The 25,243-nt window shown below is 45.6% G+C and overlaps 1 protein-coding gene across 2 annotated transcripts in view; it reads left to right on the top strand.

Annotated features, from left to right (window-relative positions):
- TYK2 (tyrosine kinase 2) overlaps positions 1-25,243 on the top strand; it is an 841,948-nt gene that overhangs the window by 727,590 nt on the left and 89,115 nt on the right. For both annotated transcript variants that reach the window (XM_086959057.1, XM_086959053.1), the window contains exon 20: positions 23,751-23,869. In XM_086959057.1, coding sequence (XP_086815183.1) covers positions 23,751-23,869 — 119 coding nt within the window. The remainder of the gene's footprint in view (positions 1-23,750; positions 23,870-25,243) is intronic.

Genomic DNA, 25,243 nt, shown 5'->3' with positions numbered 1-25,243 from the left:
CGTGGTACCGCATCAAAGGCTGCACCTCACACCCAGGCTTTTGACGCAGAGCCATAGCGACATTCAGCACCCAGATCCGCAACAGCTCAACCTGGCGATCTGGCTCCTGAGGTCTTAGAATTTGGCTACCTCAATTTGCCTCCAGACTGTATGGATATCATACGGGAGGCAAGAAAGCCCACCACCAGAGCATGCTATGCGGCAAAATGGAAGCGGTTTGTCATTTACTGTGCAGACCACAACATCAACCCGCTGGACGCCTCTACTCACAACATCATTTGTTATCTGTTACATCTATACAAATGCAATCTGGCCTATGCTTCCATTCGCATACATTTGTCCGCAATAGCAGCTTATTTACAGAACAGGCAGCATCTCTCGCTTTTCAGAGTGTCAGCCATTAAAGCCTTTTTGGAAGGACTCAAACGAGTCATTCCTCCCCAGACCCCGCCGGCTCCTGAATGGAACCTGAATGTGGTCCTCACCAGACTGATGGGTCCACCTTTTGAGCCTCTACATTCCTGCGAGATTCAGTTCTTGGCGTGGAAAGTGGCTTTCCTGATAGCAATTCCTTCACTACGACGCGTTCGTGAACTCCAGGCACTAATTATCCAAGAGCCATTCATACAAATTCACTCCAACAGGGTAGTGCTTCGCACCAACCCAAAATTTCTTCCTAAGGTAGTTTCGCAGTTCCATATCAATCAGACTATTGAACTGCCTGTGTTCTTCCAAAATCCTGAGTCAGTGGCGGAGAGGATGCTCCACACACTAGACGTCAAGAGAGCCTTATTGTACTAAATTGATAGGACCAAAGATTTTCGGAAAACAAAACAACTTTTTGTTGCCTTTTCGCCACAACACAAAGGCAACCCCATTTCCAAAGCAGGTATAGCCAGGCGGATCGTTAAGTGCATTCAAATTTGCTATCAAAAAGCCAAGCGCACTTTAACGATCCCCCCACGGGCCCACTCCACCCGAAAGTTGTGGGCCTCCATGGCTTTCCTTGGAAATATTCCTTTAGAAGACCTATGTAGAGCAGCCACATGGTCTACCACCCACACATTTACAAAACACTACTGTGTAGATGTGCACTCCAAACAGCAGGCAGCTGTAGGGCAGGCTGTTCTAAAAACACTTTTTCAAACTGCTGCAGCTGGCACAGGCGGCAGCCGCTAATGGAGGGACTGCTATGTATTCTATGCACAGATATGAATTCAGCAGCCCACATGCCTCGAACCGAATATGCTACTTACCAGTATGCATCTGTTCTTGGCATGTAGGGCTGCTGACATTCATATCGACCGCCCTTCTCCCCGGCGCCTGTAGCGGCTGCAAAACTTACTATTTACTCTTAGCATGGTCATCACTCACGGTGTTACACTCCATCTTTGCTGCAATGGCTAAAAACAATCTTGGGATGGAGTCGATGCCCATGCGCACTGTAGTCCAGGGGAGGAGCCACCTATCTCGTGATACTTCGAAGACTCTTCCAGGACAACAATGTGCGATCATCCAGACCCAACACAAGCCGGCGATCTATGCACAGATATGAATGTCAGCAGCCCTACATGCCAAGAACAGATGCATACTGGTAAGTAGCATATTCGACCTGCTCGACACCACATCTCCAGACGTCGCCTTCCTCACGGAAACTTGGATGAACGCCTCCTCAGCGCCCGACATCGCCATCCCGGACGAATAGAAGATCATCCGGAGGGACCGCGTCAACTAGACAGGAGGAGGCATCGCCATCATCCACAAGAACACCATCCGCATCACTACCAACTCCGACGACACCCTCACAACCGCCGAACATCTTCACTTCCAGATACACACCAACCCCAAGACCACACTCTGAGGCACCCTCATCTACAGACCCCCAGGACCCCGCACACAATTCAGCGAAGACATCGCCGACTTCATCAGCCCACACGCCCTCCCCTCCGCTGACTACATCCTCCATGGGGACCTCAACGTCCACCTGGAGAACAACGACAACAGCACCACCACCTTGCTGGACAACCTCGCCAACTTCGGACTCAAGCAACTGGTGAACACCCCCACCCACTACGCCGGACACACGCTTGACCCAGTCTTCTCCTCCAGCAAGTACATCTCCTTCAGCCACTCCACCGGACTCCACTGGACAGACCACCTCTGCGTCCACTTCAGCTTCAGAAGGACCACGACTCACCACCACCCGCAACAGGTTCCCCGCAGGAGCTGGAACAAGATCACCACCGACCAGCTCACCACATCACTGAACCAGAACCCTCCCGCCAGCTCAACGGACCCCTTCCAAGCAGGCAACAACCTCACACAGTGGATCACCACCTGCGGTGACGACCTCGCACCTCTGAAAAACCATCCCAGCAGGCCCGGCAGCAAGAAAGCCTCCTGGTTCAACGACGACCTCAAGAACTCCAAGAAGAACTGCCGTACCCTCGAGAAAGCCTGGCGAAAAAACTCGACTACAGACAACATGACCGCCCTCAAGCATGCCACCCGCAAACACCACCAGCTGATCCACACCACCAAGAAGACCGCATTCAACGAACGACTAGACAACAACGCACACAACAGCAAGGAACTCTTCAGCATCGTCAAAGGGCTCTCCAACCCCAGCGCCGGAAACAACGTCCTCACTCCCTCACAAGACCTCTGCGACTCACTCGCCTTGTTCTTCCACAGCATGATCGCAGACATACACAACAGCTTCGGCACACAGACCACGCACCCAATCACCAAACCGACGCCCCCCCACCACCACCCTCCGCGCCTGGACCCCGGTCAGCACCAAAGACACCATTCACACGATGAACACCATCCACTCCGGATCACTAACAGACCCATGCCCCCACCACGTCTTCAACAAGGCCGACTCAGTCATCGCACCCCAACTCCGGGACATCATCAACTGCTCCTTCAACACCGCCACCTTCCCGGAGAGCTGGAAGCATGCCGAACTCAGCGCCCTCCTGAAGAAACCATCAGCAGACCCCACCGACCTCAAGAACTACCGCCCCATCTCGCTCCTCCCGTTTCCTGCCAAAGTCATCGAGAAGACCGTCAACAGACAGCTTGCCGCCTTCCTCGAGACGAACGGCTCCCTCGACCACTCGCAGTCCGGGTTCCGAGCCAATCACAGCACCGAGACCACCCTCATCGCAGCCACTGACGACATCCGAGCCCTCCTCGACAACGGGGAAACAGCGGCCCTCATCCTCCTGGACCTCTCCGCAGCGTTCGATACTGTCTGCCATCGCACCCTAGTGCAGCGCCTCAGCAACATCGGAATCCAAGAGAAGGCACTAGAGTGGATGATCTTGTTCCTCGCCGGAAGAACCCAGAGAGTCAGCCTCCCCCTGTTCAGATCCGAGGCCACCAAAGTCATCTGTGGCGTACCACAAGGATCATCACTCAGCCCCACCCTCTTCAACATCTACATGAGCCCCCTCGCAGCCATCGCACGCCAACACAACCTCAACATCATCTCCTAAGCGGACGACACCCAGCTGATCCTCTCCCTCACCAACGACCCAGCCACCGCCAGAACCAACCTACACGAAGGGATTTAAGACGTAGCCGAGTGGATGATGAACAGCCGCTTGAAACTGAACTCAGACAAGATTGAAGTCCTCATCCTTGGATCATCACCCTCTGCCTGGGACAACTCCTGGTGGCCCCCTGCCCTGGGCAGCGCACCCAAACCAACGGACCACGCACGCAACCTGGGCTTCATCCTGGACTCCTCCCTCTCGATGACCAGACAAGTCAACGCCGTCTCATCTTCATGTTTCAACATCCTACCCATGCTCCGAAAGATCTTCCGATGGATACCCACCGAAACCAGGAAGACGGTCACCCAGGCACTCGTCACCAGCAGACTGGACTATGGAAACACCCTCTACACCGGAACCACAGCCAAACTGCAGAAAAGACTCCAACGCATCCAGAACGCCTCTGCACGACTCATCCTGGACATCCCCCGACACAGCCACATCTCCGGACACCTAAGAGACCTGCACTGGCTCCCCGTCAGCAAGAGAATCACTTTCGGACTACTCACCCACGCACACAAGGCCCTCCACGACCTGGGCCCCAGGTACCTCAACAACCGCACAAATTTCTTGATTGATTGATTGATTGAAGGACTGGGTGCTGAGCAGAAGAGCCTTTTTATCCACACGTTTCAAGCAAAATCTAACTGAAAACTTCACCAGCTAAGGAATTTTTCCCTCAAAAGAGGAAACCTCCTTCAAAGGACAAATCCTCCTCCCTCAAGCCGGCATCAAAGTAATACAAGGGCAAAAACAATAGTCCTAGTCATCTGCCACCCCCACCACCTCCAACCTCTCCAACCAGGATCCCCCTGGTGCCCCTGATCAGGACCACTATCCAGAGCCTATCTTGAGGTGATTCAGAGGTCGAAACAAACAAAAAGGGGAGAGAGAGCCAGGTTCGCTGTGGACTAAGCATCCTATCTTACGTAGATAAGCAAAAAGAGTCCACCCGTACTTTGAGTAACAGTTCTGCTAAATGATGAGTTTTCTTAAAATAACCCTCATCCACGAAAATTTCCCATGGTAGCATGTTTCATCACCGAGTTCTTCCTGCCCCACTGTGGGACGGGGCGTGCTATGACCGACTGAGACATGGGAGCACTTTGTAGGGTGTTTGGTGATACGAGAGTGGGAGGAGCAAGCAAGTATGTGTTATTAAAAAATACCTGGCAATGTGGAGTCTAAGTTTTATTAAATCCTGTAGCTGGTATTATTAAAAAGTGGGAGAGCGGAGATTTACACTGTGATGGGTATTTGTCTCCTGGTCTACATGTTTTGAGCCTATCCCCTAAGGCTTTTCGTCAGGGCCAGAGTAAATGATCCCTTGTTCCACTTCTAAAAAAAAAACTAGTTGGTCTTCTTAATTATTACGGTGAAGAGAAAATATATGATGAGAAAATACTATTTTCATGTAAATGTTATGTTATGTTAAATTGATTTTATACATCGCACAGCTACCCAACAAGGGGTTTCCCAGCGCTAGACCTGACAGAGGACAAAAGTAGAGGAAAAGAAAAAATGCAGTAAGATAAATTATTGGTTAAATAACCAGGTTTTTAAAAGTTTACGGAAATTTATATATGAAGTTTCATTTCGAATTGCAGTGGGAAGAGAATTCCATATTGATGGACCAAGGCAGGCAAATGAACGACCTCCTATTCTTTTCAATTTCGTTCTGGGCACCGAAAATTTTCCCTGTGTGGCCGAACGAAGTAGATGAAAGGGCTGGTAGGAGTGAACTAAAGTTTTGCAAATATTTAGAAGCAAAGCCGGCTTTAATTTTATGCACATAACTCATGGCCTTAAACTTTACACAACTTTAGGCCAATGAAGACTCCACAGGGCACTGGAAGTGGCTGAGGTTTTTGAGCTGGCAGAGCAGCCTGGCAGCAGAGTTTTGCACCACCTGTAGTTTTCATGTGACATCCTTATTTGATCCCAAATACAATACCTATTAGGTATAGTCCTCAAATTTAGATATTATTTTTCACTATTGGGACATTTTGGTGGGTGAGGGTTATTTTAAAAAAACTCATCGGGTTCCTTAAAAAACATTATTAAGACCATTAGTAGGACTGTTACTCAAAATAAGGGTGGACTCTTTTTCTACTGCCTTCCACAAGGTAGACTGCATGTCACCCAGGAGAAGGGCGATTTCCACTTTCCAAATTTCAGCACATCATCCAATTCCTGCCCATAATCCAGGGCATTCTAAAATTAGCGCCCAAAAACTTTAAGGACCCTGTCAGCGCAAGGCTAGTGACCCCAAAGGTCGAAAAGAAGCTCAAACCTCTCCTTTTGACTGGGTATACATCAAGGTATAGGCAGGTGTGCCACTGCCCAGGCCACCAGTGATGATCTACCTCCATTCAAGGAGATAAAAAAGATTGATACAGTGGACAATAAGGATGAGATAGTGTCTGAGGGCAATGTCATCTCTAACACCAGCATGTGCTGGTGTCAGACTCTAGGGGCATTAATACTAGTGTTCTCCTTCAGTGCTATTCCTGGCGCTGTATTTCTAAATTCAAACCCCAAGTTGAACAGCATTTCCTCATCCTCCTGTTCGACGGGTAGCACCTTTCGTGCTTCAGGAGGATGAGATGCTGAAAAAAATATAAAAAGATACAGAGACAGCAAATTCTATAGGGTATGCTCCAAACCACTCTGCACACATGTTCCTTTTGCAAACAGCTGCCCAGAGAGGGAGCAAAGATATCCTGTGTGAGCAACAGCACGCCTACCAGAGGCAGCACCAGTCTTTCCAACAGCAAGCTTGGAGGGGGTACAATTGAGGTTCCTATAGGGTACCAGCAAAGGAGCAGCCGCCTCCAAACTCTGACTTGCTACTCCTCCACCCACCTCCTTCTGATAATCTCTTGCTTCCCCCGCAAACTGATCACACATCACCTGCTGGGAGAATAAACTATTTCCTCTCTTATTGGGGGGTAAAACGCATCTGACAAATGGTTCCTAGCGGTGGTCCTATATGGCTGTTGCCTCGAACTGCTTGCAACCCCTCCCAGCAGCCCACTCCAAACACTTCCTAGCAGCAAAAAACACCTCTTGCCTTCTGGAATAAGTACACTCAATTCCTATGGAAGGGTGCCATAGAGCATTACCCCTGCAACACAAAGGGAGCTGAGTCTATTCTTTGTCCTTTCTCATCCCCAAGAAGGATGTCTCTCCAAGCCCATCCTTGACCAGAGGGCCTCCTACAGTACATCCTATTAGAACAGATCCACATGTCAACATTGCAGTATAGCATTCCCCTCTTTAAATAGGATGATTTCATGATGATGTTGAATCTCAAGAACACCCATTTACGCATGTGCATCGAACATACTCATCGATGGTACCTTTGCTTTGTGCTAAGTGGTCAATACAACTTAAAGTACTTCCCTTCAGATCACCATGGCTCTAACTGTGTTTATGTACAAAGTGCCTAGCAGTAATTGGCTAAAAAAAAAAAATTGTTACTAGACCTGGAAGTCTAGTAACTTAAAAAATCTACTTGCCCTAACTGTACTGCACTTGACTTCTGTGAGCAAATGTGGCAAGTTAACAAGATTTGAAGGCATTTTGATTGCCCATTCACTTTGTGATCAATAAAGATGTCTATTAAATCTTGCTATCATGTCACATTTGCACTGCTTTCAGAGACGGAGTTCAAAAGTCGGCTTGTCTTCATACTCGCCAGAAAGTGCGAGTAGGACTTAAAAATAGCTTGCCCTAATTAAATATGGCTCGCAAATGCAACGGGTGATTGGATTTTTCGAGCCCTGTGATGGCTATGTATTTGTGAAAGGAGGGTATTTGCATGTTTTCCTCTAACACAGCAATTGATGATCTAGAGCAGCAGCAAGTGGCAGTGTATGCAGTGGTGGAACAGCAACAACGTGTTTCAAAGCAGTGTTTGCAGACACAGTACCACATCTGGCCATCACCACAGACTCCTCTCTCATGGGGCGGGGCGAGCATCTTTATATTATGAGCATCAAAACAATGTGGCCCGCTCCACAACATGGCCACCAGAAACAAATTTCATTCTCCTCACTCTAAAAGCCTTCTTACAAGTCATTAGGGAAAAGGTATTACTCAAGACAGACAACACAACATGACCACCATGTACAATATACAGAAGCAGATATGCACACACTCCTCTCAGCTATCCTAGTTAGTACAGGTAATTTGGCACTGGCACTCTGCCACAACATTCACCTCATGGCAGAGCATCTCATTGGGCTAAATCGGAAATTTGCAGACCTGCTCTGCAGGATGCCTCAACAAGTCCACGATTGGGAACTCCAGATTTAACACATGTGATTCCAACTTTGGGAAGTTAGCTTCAGGTAGACTTGTTCGCCACCCCAGAAAATGCAGTATCCCCAGTCTTCGCCTCCAGGTACCCACATCCGCAGTCAATGAGCAATGCAGTATGGATAAAATAGTCGGGGACATTTGCCTATGCTTTTCCACCTCTCTCACTGCTTCCTTACATTGTGGGGTAACGGAGGTAAACCTCACCAGCGCTCATTCTGGTAGCCCCAGTCTGGTTCAGACAATCCTGACACAATACTCTCCTAGAGATGTCAATCAGCTCTCATGAGGGACTCCTCGCTTAGGCAGGACCTTTTCATAACAAAGGCAAGGTAGAGTGAGGCACTCGAATCCCAGACAGATATGCTTTCCAATCTGTCACCTGAGGTCTTATAATTCGGGTCCCCTAACATTCCCCCAGAAATGTATGTCCATCTTAAAAACTCTGCGGTGCTCCCGATCGAAGAAGAGGAGCTCGCGGGACCTCTCCAGGAGCCCAAAGTCCTCTTCGTTCCACTCAAGGTCTTCGGGACACTCTGGAAAGAGGTACAAGAAGAAGAAGTCCAAGCGGACTTCATCGTGTCTTGGCTGTCATCTGTCAACGAACGAGGTAAGGGGCACCAACGCTCTAGGCACAGTTCTGCTAAGCCAGTGTCAACTTTGCGCCGCCCTCTCTTTCTGGGAGGCGAAGTGACCCCTGCTCAAAGAATTAAGGAATTTTACAAGGCATGTGCCATGTTTTTGAGCAGGCCGACCCCTCTGGTGAGCCATCGAGCCCCGCGGAGTAGGAAGGGGCCCCATTGGATTTTACGCCATTGGCTCCGGCCACGGTGCCGGTGGGACCTCAGGGATTCAATTCTGGGCCGGGATGATGCTGGTTGTTCCATTGTGAAATCCACTGACATCGGACTCAGTCGGTGCATTCAGTGCCACTGGTGCACACCGGCATTGCCAGGATTCTCTGACGTTGATTGAACCCAGGGGTTCTATGTTGTCACTTGAAAACTTTGACGATGTTTTGGTCTCGGGCGGAATGGGTGGGGTCTATGGACCCTTTGGAACACCAGGATGCCTCTGCACAGTAGATGGACTAATATGGAGAACTTGGGGAGGCCAGTGGATTGGACTCTTCCCCAGAAACTGACATGCTTTCTCTGCCAGCTGTGGCTACGGAGGAGGGGACATCTTATGCCATGGTGGTTAAGAGGGCAGCCGAGGTCCCCTCCGGTCAGGGCTACTTTCCTGACCGAAGTGCTTCAGCCTGGGGCTTCCACCTCTGAATCTCTTTTGCCCTTCAATGATGTCCTTCTAGGCAGGCGGTCCAACTCTAGCACAGGGGCTTCTGTGAATAGGACAATTGCACGCCGCCATCACCCACCTCCGGCCAACCCAAAGTTCCTCAGCCAACACCCCACCCATGAAAGATTGGTGGTGCAGGCTTCTATATCCCAAAGCGGGTCCCGCTTCGCGCTACTGTGCTGTGCTGACCGGCTACACTTAAAGAGGGCATTTCCACTACAGGGCTGCGAGCGCGTTGAGAGCAGGACTCGGTTTCCCAAGAGTCCCTGCTCATCCACTCACCGGAATCACCTGGTGACGCTCTCCCTGGTGGACACGCCCCCCTGCATTCTGCCAAAAGAATGTGGAGTCCGTTTTCTCATTGGATACCTGCTGTTTGCTGTGTGGATTGTTGGAGTTAGAGGCGACTGAAGGCTCTCCTTGCTCTGTGAACACGCTGGGGCTCAGAAAGACTCACAGAAAGACGCTACATCTCGCCGGACCCGCTCCGCGGGTCCCGCTTCGCGCTACTGTGCTGTGCTGACCGGCTACACTTAAAGAGGGCATTTCCACTACAGGGCTGCGAGCGCGTTGAGAGCAGGACTCGGTTTCCCAAGAGTCCCTGCTCATACACTCACCGGAATCACCTGGTGACGCTCTCCCTGGTGGACACGCCCCCTTCACCTCCCTGACTATATTACTCTTGTTACACTCCCGCTGCGCGGGAGCGCGCGGGAAGCGCCCGGGAGAAGCCCGGGACAAGGGCGGGCCCTCTGAGGCCCTCAGAGGCACGGGAAGGCTAGGCTAGGCCAGTCCCCCAACAATTGCTCCTCCACAAGTTGTCTGACTAGGGCCTCGTGACCTCCCTGCCGCACAGGAGATTTGTACCAGAAGGCAGACGCCAACCATTTAGGATTTGTAGTTTCCGTCTGTTAGCTTTAGATTCAATTCATCAAACTCACACTTTAGTGATAAATAGTTAAGCATTTCATCTCAGGCTTATGAATTTGCAAACGTTTTTCTTTCAGTTCTTTTCTCTGTCTTCTACTGACACTATTCGCGTGGGATGATGACAAAGAAATTGAGGTCTGAGAGAATACTGGTAGGAAGATCAAGCTCAAAAACCAGATCGAACCCCCTCCGAAATAAGCTTGGTCAGGCCTCCAATCTGAAAAGCACTTGTCAGCTTTTCAATCTTTGGGAAAGGGGTAAGAATAAAGCTGCAATGGCGGATAACAAATCAGTGGACTTTAAGGACTCTGGAGCCATTCTCTTGGATATATTACCCAATACTCCAAGAGAGTTGCCTGAAAATAGAAAGGAAATTGTAGTTAATAGTACCGTTGTATCAAAAGTAGTCCCTCTTACAGTTGAGAGTGATTTCTCTCCTCCCCTATTTTCCACAGTGAAAAATAATATCAAATTAGTGCCAGAAGTAATTATAAAAGCTAAGAATGGCGTAGAAGATGATAACTTGCATATAGGGGAAATCCCTCAAGTTGATGCCCATCATACATTAAATACATCCTTGACAAAAGTTTCTTTCAATAATGGTCTGTCCCCATTGTTGCTAGATAAAGACTTATGTCAAAGATATATAGAAAATGACCTCGTCAAAGCGGAGATGGACCTAAAAACCCCGATAACATCGACCCACGCTGGCTTGCAGTTGTATAGTAGTACCCCTTCCAAATCTTCTCATTCAAATTTTTCCATTAGTCCCAACTTAAATCTGACTGGGATAAATGCACTACAATGTCAGGGGACTGACAAACCCATTTCTGATTCCCTCCATATATTAGAACACTTATTGTCGTCCATTTTACAACTATTGGAAAAATTTGTGGGGGGATCTGACTGCGTTTTAGATACAGTGACCAAAATTTTAAAAGTCTTATTGGGCACTCAAAAAGAGAAGGATATAGACCAAAAAGTACACTCCTCCCCTTCCCTAGTATTAAATGGGGCAGAAATAAAAGACCAGCGCTCTAAAATCAACAATGTCTTAAATGAAGCATATGAAGATGGAAAAATAAGTGTCCTTCGGGCATCCCCTACCCTTAATTGCCTTCCAGTCAATGACTTAGAAATAAAATCCCATGAGGAATTTCCTCCAAAATTTGAGACTGACCTTTTCCCGATTTTTAAGAAGCAACTGGGTGAAGGAGATAGAGAGGCGGACGATGCTCCGGAAGAGAATGGTAACAAAGGGAAGTTAGAGGAAACAAAAAAGAATGGAAAAAATAAAAGGAAACTGCTGAGACGGATAGAAAAAAATAGGCGGAGGAAAATCCTCTTTAGAAAACACCTTAATTCACCTATAAATAATGAGGTTCCTCAAACTCAGGTGGTAGCTGAAAAGGAGAACAACCCTGAAATTAAGAGCAATAAGGAAAACATTGCTCCCCCGCCTTTGGCTACCCCAGCAATATCTCTTATTTCCTTTCCTCCCCCCTTATTAACAGTTGATTCAAATGTCCTCTCTCAACAAGTTTCCGTTAATAGGGATATAATTGGGTCCAAAAAACCTGTATTCCCAGGTCAGGATTATAATTCCCCTAGTAAAGTAGTCCCAATACTTAACCCCTTGGCACCATCCTTTTCGGGAATAGTTGCGAGAGGTGCTACATTGGCAGAGCCCAAAGAAAAATGTATAGATACTGTATGGGTAGAATTCTCTCCCCTTTTTGATACTGAATGCATTTTGAACAGATCCCTCCTACTCAAATATTTTCAAGAATCCGCCAACTTGAAATTAATACAATCAGCTGATCTGGATAGGGTACAAATATTAAAATCAGAAGTGGGGATGACAACTAGGGTGAGGTTCCACTCTAAGTTAGTAGCCAATCTAATTCTGCAACGTTCAGAAGATTTGCAGAGCAGAGGGATAGATGTAATCCCGGTATTGGAGCATATTAGACAAACCAAGGTCCTTAAATCTAAACCCTCCCAGAATCCCCCATTTTCCCTGCTGCAAGCAGCAACAGGGAGTATAAACAAGTCAGGCGAACTTACAGAGTTAAAAATATGTAAGTCTAAGGACTCCCGTATGGTGTCCTATCCCGCCCCCCCCGTTATCTTACCAACCAAATACTGGAGACGAAAGTGTCCAATGGAATTGGCTCCCCCGAGTTTTGGCAGAAAAACCCTCAAATAAACATTTAAATAATCTGCATCTTTAGCAAAAAACTATCCATAATATCCTGGAATGCAGCGGGCCTAAAAAACAGTCCGGAGAAATCGGCTTTCCTTTTATCTCTGGAGCCAAATATAATATGCCTCCAAGAGACATGGTGCCCCGATAAAATCCAAATAGGGAAAGACTATTACGTTTTAGAAGGTAGTGCCACTTTGAACAAAAAAGGTCATGCTAGTGGGGGGATTGCCTGCCTTTTATCAAACAAAATACATTGGAACTATGGGCATTACTAGGACCCCAGTAAACTGTTCCAAGTAGTAACTATATTTAGGTCAGATAATCCAAAAACTAATAATCGTCTGGTCCTGATTAATGCTTACATCCCACCAGAAGTTGGCTTCAATGCAATACTTAAAAGGGTTTTCTTGCACATCCAGAGTATTAGGGAGAAAGATCCGATGACGGATATAATTTTAGTCGGGGACCTAAATTGCAAGATCTCCAATTTAAGCATAAACTTATTCAGCGATAAATCTAGAGGCGAAACCCTCTGTATTCCCCGGGCAGTGTTTCCTGAAAGTATAAAAACAAATAAACGTGGCAAAATATTACTAAAGGAGTTGGTAGAAATAGACGGGATCATAGCAAATGGGAGACTCCCCTCGGATTCCCCGGCTAACTTTACACATAAATCCTATAGAGGGAAATCGATTTTGGATTATGTAATAATGGGGATCCATTCATTCGAGTTGTTGAAGGACCTCAATATTATTGATACACCGCTAAGCGATCACAAAATCCTTTCCATCTCGATGAACGTAAAGCCTCCAAGTTGTGATCAGTGGTCGCTGAATAATGACCAAACAAATTTCAACTCTAAATCAGGAAGGTGCTACTGGAACGCGAGGGCGCATGGAAATTTGGAAGTAATGCTGGATACAGCAATTTCTGAGTTCCCGTCCTGGTATGGCTTTGAAATCGAAAATTTTTGCCTTTTTATGAAGTCAGTGGTAGCAGGGACAAAAAACTCAACAGGAAAAAATTTATTAGAATTTCCCCAAGCCCTTTGAGACCTCTAAATACAGAAATAAACAAACTAGTAAGGGCTCAATACCTAAATAGATCGACGGATACAGCACAAAAAATAACTAAGCTAAAAAGGTAAAGGAGAAGGCTATTGTCCAGACTACGCAAAGAAAAAGAGGATAGCATTTGGGTAAAAATAAGAGAAGCTGCTATCCATGGGGAAATGAGGCAATTTTGGTCCCTCATAGGCGAGGGGTGTGGAATGAGAACAAGCCCCGCTCCCATTGCTATTGAGGAACAAATATGGAGGGATTTTGTTTCCAACCTCTATGCAAGTAATAATGCGGCGAACTCTCAAGTGTGGCGAAAAGAAATGAGTGTGCCATTAGAACCATTTACAGAAAAGGACATAGATTTGTCTATCAGTGAAATGCGATATTCCGGGGCCATGGGCCCGGATGAAGTGCCCATCAACGTATTAAAACAGAACAGGGCTAAATGGTGCAAGTTACTCTGTCCAGTCTTTAATATTTGTTTATTAAGAGGTAAGGTTTTACCTTCCTGGAAGGGAAGTATCCTGGTACCGTTGTTTAAAAAAGGAGATCGCCTATCCCCTCAAAATTATCGCCAGATTGCATTACTGGACGCAATCGGCAAAGTTTTCACAAGATGTCTGCTCAAGCGAATAAATATCTGGGTGGAGCACTCAGGTGTTCTTCCACTTGAGCAGACGGGCTTTAGGAAAAATCACGGTACCCTGGATAACTTGGCAGCCCTTCAGGTAATAACAGACAAATATATTGGAGCCAGAAAGGGGAGAGTCTATGTGGCATTCATAGATTTCTCCACGGCCTTTGATAAGGTCGACCGACAATTACTGTGGAGAAAGCTACACGCTCTGGGAATGCCCCATGGTCTCTTAGGTTTGGTACAAGACTTACACGATAACACATGGTGCAGAGTATTATTGGGGGGGGAAAGAGGCTTATCCCAGCTCATTCCATCTGCAAACGGCCTCAAGCAGGGTTGTCTTTTACCCCCCCCCCTCTTATTTTCCCTTTACGTTAGTGACCCATACTATATCCGCAGGTGAAGGCATTGCCCCACGCTTGGGAGATTCATATATCTCTTGCCTAATGTACGCGGATGATATATTGATTTTAGACCTCACCCCAAAAGGACTCAATAACCATCTTCAATCACTACATACATTCTCCGAAGAGCATTTCCTGAAAATAAATATCTCTAAAAGTAAGGTAATGTGTATGGAGGGGAGAAAAAAACTGAGGTTAGAAAACTTCAGCTGGGAGTTGGGAGGTCAAAAATTAGAAAGAGTGTCATCTTACGTATTTTTGGGCAAGGTTGTTAATAGTAATCTAAGTAATAAATCCCATATTGAAAACAGCACCCACAAGGCAAAATCACAGGGAAACGGCCTAAGAGCACTATACAAATCGACTGGTAAAAGGCACTTTGGTTATCTGTTGGAGGCATTCCGGGCAAAAGTCCCTCCAACTCTGCTTTATGGCATAGAGTTTATCGACCTAGTTGAATGGGGTTTTTTAGACACTGTTGAGGGATCCCTCTTGAGAAGCTTAATCTCGGCTAATAATAGCTGTAGTACAGCTGCCCTTCGTTTGGAATTCGGGCTAAGAAGCAGCTGGGCACAGGGTTTGGCAGGAGTCATTCGCTGGGTAATATGTCTGATCAAGGGAAAGCCAGCAACATTAAGATCCCTAATCAAAAAAGAGTTGATGGGCCCACTAAAAGAGTATTCAATGCTTATAAAGAACTATAGGAAGGCCCTCATACTCTTGGATCTGGAGGAAGTCTCCCTCCTAGACCTTTCTACACAACAACTAAAGCTCACATTAAAACATGCTACCTGGAAGTTGAGCTATGAAAGGGATCGTAACCTGATTTTACAAAAAAAGGGGACAAACCAAGCTGTTGATTCTTGTTTGTTAAGACAAATACAACCTTATGTCTCTTGGAATATACCCCATGGCTTGCGCCGCTTTTGGCTACTTCTCAGGCATGATCTACTTCCATTGAATAAGCTGCTGGCCAAATGGCATGGCATATCCAATATATGTAACTTTTGTAACAGTTCAGTCCAAGACTCCATACATGTCTTGTTAGTTTGTCCAGCACTAATGGCTCATCGTCGGCTGTGGGTAAAGCCCGTATGTATTCAGTTTGGTATTTTATCTGCTAGATCTTTGATTGATGCGATCTTTTGTCCTCCGAATGAAATCTTCTGTAATAGAATTTTTAATTTTTTTAAATGTTTCTTAGAATTGTACTAGTTGAATGGCATGACATTTTGTATATTACTGTAGAATAGGTTGTTAACATGTGGTCTTATGTTTATATGTTTAATCTGTATTCTTGTAATATGTGGATCTCCATGGAGTTCCAAAATCATATTTATAAATAAATAAAATATTTGCTATATCCCAAAGCGCATTCCCTTCCGCGCCTCCAGATAGGGAATCCAAAAGGCTGGAATCCATTGGGAAGTAGATGTTTTCTTCCTCCAGCCTGGGATTAAGGTCAGTGAATACCGCTTGCTTATTGAGCCTTTTCTCCCACTCCTTTGGGAGATGCTTGAGCAAGTGCTGCCGCAAGTCCCAAAGGAGGCCCGAGCTGTTCTCTCTCAAGCTGTTAAGGACGGGGGAGAGGCAGTAAAATTTGCCACAAGGGCAGAGCATTCGCAGGGCAGAGCAATTTCTTTCGGCTCCTTGGTACTCTGATAAGCTCAAGCAGCAGAAGCTGGCTTGTAAAAAACTTGAGTGAATCTGGAGAAGCGGTTACAACATCACTAACAAAATGAACTATAAGCATAGTCTTAAAGTCTAAAGTCTATAAAGAGATTTTGTTGGACACAAAAAAGAGCTTCTTTTCTAGTAAAATCCTTCATGACAGATCAAACCCTAAAGAGCTTTTTAAAAGCAGTGAAAAATTGAACCCCGCCTAATGTCATTAAAAAGGATAGCAGTCCAGAACTGTGTGAAACTCTGGCCACCTTTTTTCTTCAAAAAGTTAAAGATATTTTTTCTACTTTTTCTCCGGAATCGTACAAAGTAGGTTTACTTCCTAGGAATTCTATCAAAAAAGAACCCGATTCCGGACAAGTTTTTGACCAGTTTTTACCTCTAGGCTGGAAGAATCTGTTAAACTCCTTAGCTCTACTCGATCAGGCTCCCCCATTGATCCCTGTCCACTTTCAATAAAATTGCTTCCGGAAATCATCAGTTCCGGTTTATACCCACTGATTAACAACATTTTTTCTTCTGGGATTTTTCCAATTGATTGGAAAAAGGAATCTATTCTACCTCTTTAAAAAAAAAAAAACACCTTAGACCCTCTTGATCCTGGCATCTATCGGCCTATTTCTCGGCTTCCGCTGCTCGCAAAAATTATAGAGAAAGCCATGAATATTCAACTGAGTTCTTACTGTAATAACAACAATGTTTTTGACAAGAATCAATATGGCTTTAGAGCGAATCACAGCACATAATTTGCTCTAATTAAATCATGTGAAGAGATAAGGGAGGCTCTTGATTGTGGTGGGAAGGCTGTTTTGATAATGTTGGATTTGTCAGCAGCTTTCGACACAGTCCATTATAGGGTGTTGATGGATCGGTTGTCTGGGATTAGAGTCTGTGGTGTTGCTTGGAAACTCCTTCAATCCTTCCTAGCCGATAGAACCCAAACTGTCGACCTGGATAATCATAAATCTAGGCCAGTTAGCCTCCCGTGTGGGGTCCCTCAAGGGTCCTCCGTGAGTCCCACCCTTTTTAAGATTTATGTGATATCGTTAGCTGTACTGATTAGATCTTTTGGTTTTCAGTTAACCTCATATGCTGACGATACTCAGATCGTTGTATCCATCAAAAACGGTCATGACAAGGAGGTTGGAGCTTGCTTTCATGATTGTATGCAACCCATAGTAGGTTGGATGACTTTAAATTGTTTAAAGCTGGACTCCAGTAAGACTGAGGTGATTGTATTCGGTAACAACCCGCATATTTGGACCCCGGATTGGTGGCCCTCAGAGTTGGGAAATCAGCCTACTCCAACCCTGAAAGTAAAAAACTTAGGGGTCATTGTGGACAATAGATTGACTTTTAATGACCACATACGCTCAGTAGTTTCCTCTTGCTTCTTGATCTAGCGAGTTCTGAGGAAAATTAAACCCTTTCTTTCTCAAACGAACTTTAGGACAGTAGTCACAGTCCTTGTTATGTCACACTTAGACTACTATAATGGCATTTATCTGAATGCACAAAATCAACATCGTAATAGGCTTCAGATAGCTCAAAATGCAGCCGCCAGGCTTTTGACAGGTATACCGAAATTTACTTCGGTAAAAAGGGAGTTAAATCTGCTACATTGCCTACCCGTGATGCAAAGGGTTCGCTTTTAAGGCCTTATGAGTAGTATTTAAGGCTCTCAATGGTATTGGCCCTGACCATTTGAGGCAAAAATTCAAATGGTATACCCTGACCAAGACCCTGCGGTCTAAAGGAGCAAACATTGTCCAGATCCCCATTGTTTGGAAATCCAGCTGAGGAAGCAGGATCTTTATTACCTGCGCGTCCAAGGCTTGGAACGAGCTTCCGTTTGTTCTGAGAAATGCCGGAGACCTTCTCTCCTTTAGAAAGGTTCAGAAAACCTGGCTTTTTATTCATTGAACCCCCTTCGACTATCGCGTAAGCAGAACTTCGCTCCAGGACACCCAAGGGTAATCATACTCTTATATAAATTTAATTAACATAAAATAACAGTGGGCCTTAAGGCGCCACGCCTGGCTGAGGACAACTGGCTTCTCAGACGATGTTTAGGCAAATTTGATGGACATGCCGTTTGATGGAACTTGTCTTTTTGGGAAGAAAGCAGATTCAGCCATAGTGAGGTTCAAGGACTCTCGAGCTACAGCCAGATTCTCTCTTGTACACCTCATTACCAGTCTAGCTTCCACCCCTTTCGTGGCAACGGAAGTGGTTTTGAGCTGCCTCAGCCCTATCCCAGCCACCATCCTGCACAGACTTCCCAAGTTGTACATAGACGTGGTTCATTCCGACCAAGAAATGGAAGCCAGAAGTCATAGACCACCCTGCCCTCGGCAACCGCAGCTTTCTAGCACTCCTAGTCTGACTCTGCAAGACCACACCACTCCAGTTGGCAGGAGAATCCATCATCATCTCCCCCGCTGGAGGCCCATAACATCTGACAAGTGGGTCTTGCAGATCATTCAGGAGGGCTATTCTCTGTCTTTCCTTTCTTTTCCTACTTCCATTCTGCTAAATCAAGAATGGCTGGAGGAGGATCATTTAAAATTGCTTCAAGAGGAAGTTACAGCTCTCTTGGCCAAGGAAGCTATAGAGAGGGTCCTGGATTGAGAAGTAGGCAGTGGCTGTTATTACCGCTACTATCTTATTCCGAAATAGAACAAAGGGTTGTGGCCCATTTAGCTCTTTGGACCATCAATCTCTTCCTCAAGAAGAAGTACAAGAGGTTCACTCTAGCTCAGTTCTTGTCCGCCCTAGACCAGGAAGACTGGATGGTTTTCACATCCCCATCCTGCCGGGCCACAGGCATTTCCTGCTGTTTAAGGTAGGCCGCAAGTACTTTCAGTTTACCATGCTCCCCTTCGGCCTTACTAGTGCCCCTCGGGTGTTCACCAAGGTGATGGCGGTGATCGCAGCTCATCTGTGCAGGATAGGGGCGTCAGTCTTCCCCTACCTTCATGACTGGCTGTTGAAGGCGTCCTCGCATAGGCTGTCGTCTCCCACCTTCAGACTATGGCGGACCCCCTACATTCAGTGGGGTTCTCCATAAACATGCCAAAGTCTCAGCTTACTCCTTCTCAGATGCTCCCTTTCATCAGGGCTGTCTGGACACAGTGCAGTTTCTGGCCAATCTTCCCGAGCAGCAAGTCCAGAATATTTAGGTTATGATTTCAATGTTTCAACCTCTATCTTGGATTTCGGTAAGACTGACTTTGAGACTGTTGGGCTTCGTGGCCTCCTGCCTCCTGTTGGTAAAGCATGCCAGGTGGCTTATGCAGGCTCTTCAGTGGGACCTAAAGTCCCAGTGGGCACAGCATCGAGGAAATCTCACCGACATGTTCCAGACCTCAGAGGTAACTGCGAGAGATCTACAGTGGTGGTTGACGAACCGCGATTGGATCAATGGCAGACCCCTCTCTCTTCTCCAACCAGAGCTCACAGTTGTGACCGATGCGTCCCTTATGGGATGCGGTGGTCATCTGGGAGAGGTGGAGATCAGGGGACACTGGTCTCCAGTGGAGTCAGGCTTAGTATCCATTTGCTGGAGCGTCAAGCGGTTGGCATTGAAGGCATTTCTGCCCTCTGTCAAGGGGAAGTTAGTGCAGGTATTCACAGACAACAACACTGCCATGTGGTACTGTAAGCAGCAGGGCGGGGTTGGGTTGTGGACCTTTTGTTGAGAGGCCCTGCATCTCTGGACATTGCTGGAACAGATGTATGACTAAAGCACTACCACTTTAACAACGAATGCCTTAACCACGATGGCTAAACCACTACCAAAGTCAAACCACTACGTTCTTTACAATGACTTACTAAACCATGAAAAATAATCAATTTCCATATTACCCGAATCTACCACTACGTCCTCTTAAACGCATGTTTGAAACATGGTACAAAAAATGTAAATATATTAAACATGTCTTTTTGATAAAACAATTTTATGTTTTTATTCTTTAAATTATCATCTTGAAAATCGTTTTTTACAAATACGGACAAACTTTGAAAAAGACACTAATGTACGCAAAAAAATAATGAAATCTAAATCCATTTTTTTTTTCATTTTGACTAGAATGCGAACTAAATTAATATAACACAAACTGCACTAATTTAAACTATAGTATAAAAGCACGTTTTACAGAAAATATATATTTTTTCAAAATGCATTGTTGATCATTTGTTCATTTGTAAAATGATTTGACTTAATTTAAACATTTTTAAAACGGCCAACCTCCATTTTTTCACCATTTCAAATGTGACAACCAGTCGCAGTTGCTCAGATCAAGATCGCATCTTTGAATAACAAACCAACAGTGCCCTCTACTGGCCTAACACAGTAAATTAAAACAAAGACTAATATATATCGAAAGCCTGAATAAAATTAAATACCTTACATGCTGTTCTTAATTGCAATTATTTTAATATAATTACACTTGCATTTAAGATTCATTATTTAATTATTGACACTAACCTCTGGCTTATTAAGTCATGTTTCATGTACAGTAGTGGTTAAGGTGGTCGTTGATCGTGTACAATGGTGGTTAATGAGGTTGTGGTTCAGGTAAAGGTCGTTGTTGAGGATTCGTTGTTTAGTACAATCGTTGCTATTGATTCGTTGTTAAGGCCATTTCCCGGCTGGAACAGCAGGGCACAACCCTGGTGGTTCAACACCTGGCAGGTTCTCTAAACGCCATGGCGGACAAACTCCGCTATCGATGCCTAGCGGATCACGAATGGCATCTCCAGTCGGAAGTGGCACAGGGTCTCTTTCAGTAGTGGGAAGATCCTTGGTTAGATCTGTTCGCCTTTGAAGAGAACACGCAGTTTCAGCAATAGCATTCATGCCCAGGGTTCTGAAGATGATCAGGAACAACTGGACCCAAGTCATTCTTGTGTCTCTGGACAGGGCAAGAAGAGTCTGGCATCCAGAGCTTCTGCAAGTGAGCATCTATCCTCTGATTAGGCTGCCCCTTCCGGAGGAACTTCTGTCACAGCAGCAGGGTAGGGTTCACCACCCGCACCTGTCAACTCTGCGTCTCCATGTATGGAAATTGAGCGGCGACAGTTGATAGCTTTTGATCTTCCTCTTCAAGTATGCAACATTATTTTGGTGGCCAGGCGGCCCTCCCCTAACACGGTAATTGTCTGCCGTTGGCAGAAATTTGTATTATTTTGTACAGAAAGGTATATTGACCCTCTTTCTGCTTCTGTCACTTTTTTTTATTCTTACCCTTGCCCAGCAGGGCTCTGCGTTGGGTATTTTTAATGGTTATCTTTCTGCTCTATCCGCTTTTTTGCGGCTGCCAGATCAACCCTCTCTTTTTTGGTCTCCAATTGTAAATACGTTTTTGAAGTGCCTGGCTCACTTGTTTCCGCCCACACCCTTGTTATGCAGCGGTGGGACCTTAATTTGTACTCACTTTTCTTGTGTGCTGCCTTCAAATCTTTGCACCCCTGTCCCCTCCGGCTGCTTACCATCAAGACTGCCTTTCTGGTGGCGATAACATCTGCCCAGAGGGTGAGCGAGTTGTAGGTGCTATCCAGTACGCCTCACTACATGATGTCTTTTCCAGACAAAGTCATGCTTCGCACCCGTGCTGGTGGGTGGTGACCCTATTCCATCTGGGTCAGTATCACGCTGTCCACCTTCTTTTGTACCTCGCATTGTTTTAAGTAATAGGAGCGTCTCCACCGTCTGGGTCCAAAAAGATCATTGTCGTTCTACCTAGACTGCACAAAAGCGTTCCGGGTGGACGACCACGTTTTGTGGGGTACATGTGAGCTAAGAAGGGGCGGGCAGTGCAGAAAAGTACCATCTCTCGCTGGGGTAATGTCTGGTATGCCTTGGCTAAGATGGAGCCCACTGAGGGATTAAGCTGCAACAACGGCCGTCACTCAGGGTGTTCCACTCCTGGAAATTTGTCAGGCAGCAACGTGGGCATCTTTGCACATGTTTGGAATGCACTACTTCCTGGACAGTCAGGTCCACAGGGACGGCATTTTGCTTGTTCGGTTCTTTAGGACTTTCTAGTGTAAGGTATTAGTCCCCAAATCACTGCCCGAATGGTATGGCTTTGGTATCTAATTCAAAGTTAAAGAATCTGCAGCTAGAAGTCTCTATCGGATGAACAGCTTACTTACCTTCAGTAACACATTATCTCGTAGAGACTCTGTCTAGCTGAAGATTCCTTACAGGCCCACCCATGTCTCTCCGCTTTGCGGACTGATTTTGTTAGGACTAGGGTACTCCCCTTTCAGGTCCCTAGTTTTGCACATGATTTCATCAGTTACTTTGAGGCTCTGCACTTCTGGCGAGGAAAAAATGTAGAGAACGGACGTCCCTGCACCTGGGTGGCACCTATGTAAGTGACCGTAGCCTCATAACTGACGCTGCCGTCGTACTACACACAGAGCTGAATGGAGCCACCCGATGGCGGTGCAAAGTTTGCGGATCCATCTTGACGCCTGGGAAATTCAAAGGTAAGGAATGTAGCTAAATGGAGTCCCTACGAGATAATGCGTTACCGAAGGTAAGTAACTTGTTCATTTATGACCATTTCTGTTCCTGTCCGGGAAGGTGGCCTTCTTTTTGGCCATTACCTTTTAGATGCATTAGTGAACTGCAGGCACTCCCTTCACACAAGATATTTCATCTAGGTCCTCATGGGCAGGGTGTTTTTAACTATGGAAGACCCACCCTAAGGTGCTATCGTCCTTCCACCTTACCCAAACCGTAGAGCTTACAGTTTTTTCCCTCAACCAAACTCTGTTGCTATGACTTGCGATGCCTACGTTGATACGTCTCACTCGCTATGCAAAAACATGGAGTTGATACCCATGTGCGATGTATACTGAGAAGTCACACCATAACTCATTACTCGACAGACTTCTTAAAAAAATCAACTTGTAAAGACCCGAGCATCAACATTTTATGGCAGGAGTATGCTAAGCATGTGAATGTACAGCACTACACGCTTAAACATGTGCTTATAGGGTAAATAGTATTCATCCTTCGTGTAGTATCGGGATCTTTCATAGATGTATATATGCAACCAGATGCTCATGTGATGTACGTACTTTCATTCTGGTGCTAAAGAAATCTGAAGTCTGGTGGTTTCTAGGTGGAGTGTTCTGGCGAGCTGGCATCTCTTTGGCTGCAGTTTGGGTCTTCTCAGTTAGGTTATTCCGCTATTAAGGTGAGGTTTCTTTGGATGAGTTTTTTTTATTTTACACTGCTGTTTATAATTTCTGTGGGGGATCTCTCTACGACTACAAGGAATGATGCAAGCATGTGATTCTATGAAAGATCTCAACGTTGGAGAGCTGTAGTCATTTCCAGTCATAGAAGGCAACAGGTTCAAAGAATGGTGGTGCCGATATGCAAAGGAAAGTGTCTTATGACCCCACTGGTGATAGTGGTAAAGAATTTTAAAGAATCAATGTTAAAAAAATAAATGGAATATTTTAAGGTAGTTTGTGGCATTAAAGTTGTGGGAGGTGATGCTGTATCGCCCAATTGGTTTCAGCTGTTGTCATATAATATAACAACTCATGTACTTCTTAATGCTTTGCTAGTTTGCCAGAAAGCTTGTCATTTCTGAATCTGGTGCACTCTTGCTTCAGGAGAGAAGATTGTTCAGCTCATCATGGAATATGTACCCTTGGGGAGTCTTCGGGACTACCTGCCCAAACACAAGGTCGGCTTGGCACAGATCCTACTCTTTGCTCAACAGATCTGCGAGGTAAATAAATGTCTGTGTGCTCACAGAAGTGCCTAGGCTGTATCTGTACAGATTGAAGTGACTTTAGTATTACCTTACAGCGAATTTATTAATCGACTATTTTTGTTTTTTGATTAAGAAGGCTGCTTAGAGATCAGTGCTGCGGGTAGCAGCCTATCTAGGGCAGAGAAGGAGAAAGGAAAACAAGGTTCTGCATGACTGATGACTTACCCGAGAGTGGAGGGGTTTTGGTCAAAATAAGGATGGAATGAATCAATAAATCTATAGTATAGAGTGGCTCTTGCATAAACAGATTTGAAATAAAGCGTTTTCTTTCAAGTTTAATTGTGCTTTTTGAGGGCTGTTTCTTGATGTTTTGTTAGATCATGGAACATTCTTTTGTCAGTGAGTAAACATGCATACACTAAGATTAGCATAGGCTGTGTCTTTTAGGCAAGATTTGTGAAAACACAGTAAAGGATGTAATGTGTGTTGTCGGATCAAAAAGGGCTCTGCAAATAATGGTTAGAGCCTTAAAAGTGGTAGGCTATGTGCAATGTCTTCATGATTCAAAACAGAGATCCAGTTTTATTAATGAATTTGTGAAGTAATGTTGATAAAGAGAAAGACATAGGTGAAACTAAGTTCTGAAAGAAAGGGAAGAAGATTGGAGGAGCAGTTTCGGCGAGAGAGCCTGGTTCTAAGATAAGGTTTCAATCAAAAAGGACAGGTAACACTGATCAATTTTTTTTAGGTTAACATTTTGTATTCTTCTGCCATGTTGGTTTTAGAATGATGCATGCTTGCAGTTGTATGGGGTAAAATAAGGTGCACAGCTCGAATTACAAGTACCCAGCAAGTCTGGCTCCCGCATTGGGTCTTCCATAGATGTTTCTTCTCTGTCTTTGGATGTTCTGTAAGATCACATGCTTAAATCTTGCAGTCCCCAAGAGTCTTTCATAGCTCTTAATTGTAATTGATACTTCTAATTACAGATTCCTCACCTTTAAAATATCCCCAGGCACCAGACCGGATATTTAAGATTTAAACCGCTTTGGTACTGTGCACAGTTAGGTTGCGCTGTGTGGATCCGCATTGACTCTAATCCGCCCGCAAGAGACGATGGAGCTCCTTATAAGCACCACCCCTGAGTGTCAACGCCAGTTCCTTTCTTTTCTTCCCTTTGCACGTGGATCCAGAGCCTGCTCCCAACGTTTTCTTTCTTGAAATTAATCTTTTTTTCAACTGTGCAAGAGAACTTTGTCCTCTTCCAAAGCTCCATATCAACCTGTTGAAGTTTTGGACCATTCAGCTGGTGCTAAAAGCCTTCCTACTGTCCATCAAAGGAAGATTGGTTCAGGTACTCAGTGGCAATCGTCGTCATGTGGTACTGCA

This window comes from Lissotriton vulgaris, chromosome 1_1 (genome assembly GCF_964263255.1).
Source record: "Lissotriton vulgaris chromosome 1_1, aLisVul1.2, whole genome shotgun sequence".
In the NCBI taxonomy this organism is placed as follows: Eukaryota; Metazoa; Chordata; class Amphibia; order Caudata; family Salamandridae; genus Lissotriton; species Lissotriton vulgaris.
The sequence above is the reverse complement of the archived record's forward strand: the minus strand, read 5'-3'. Positions and strand labels throughout refer to the sequence as shown.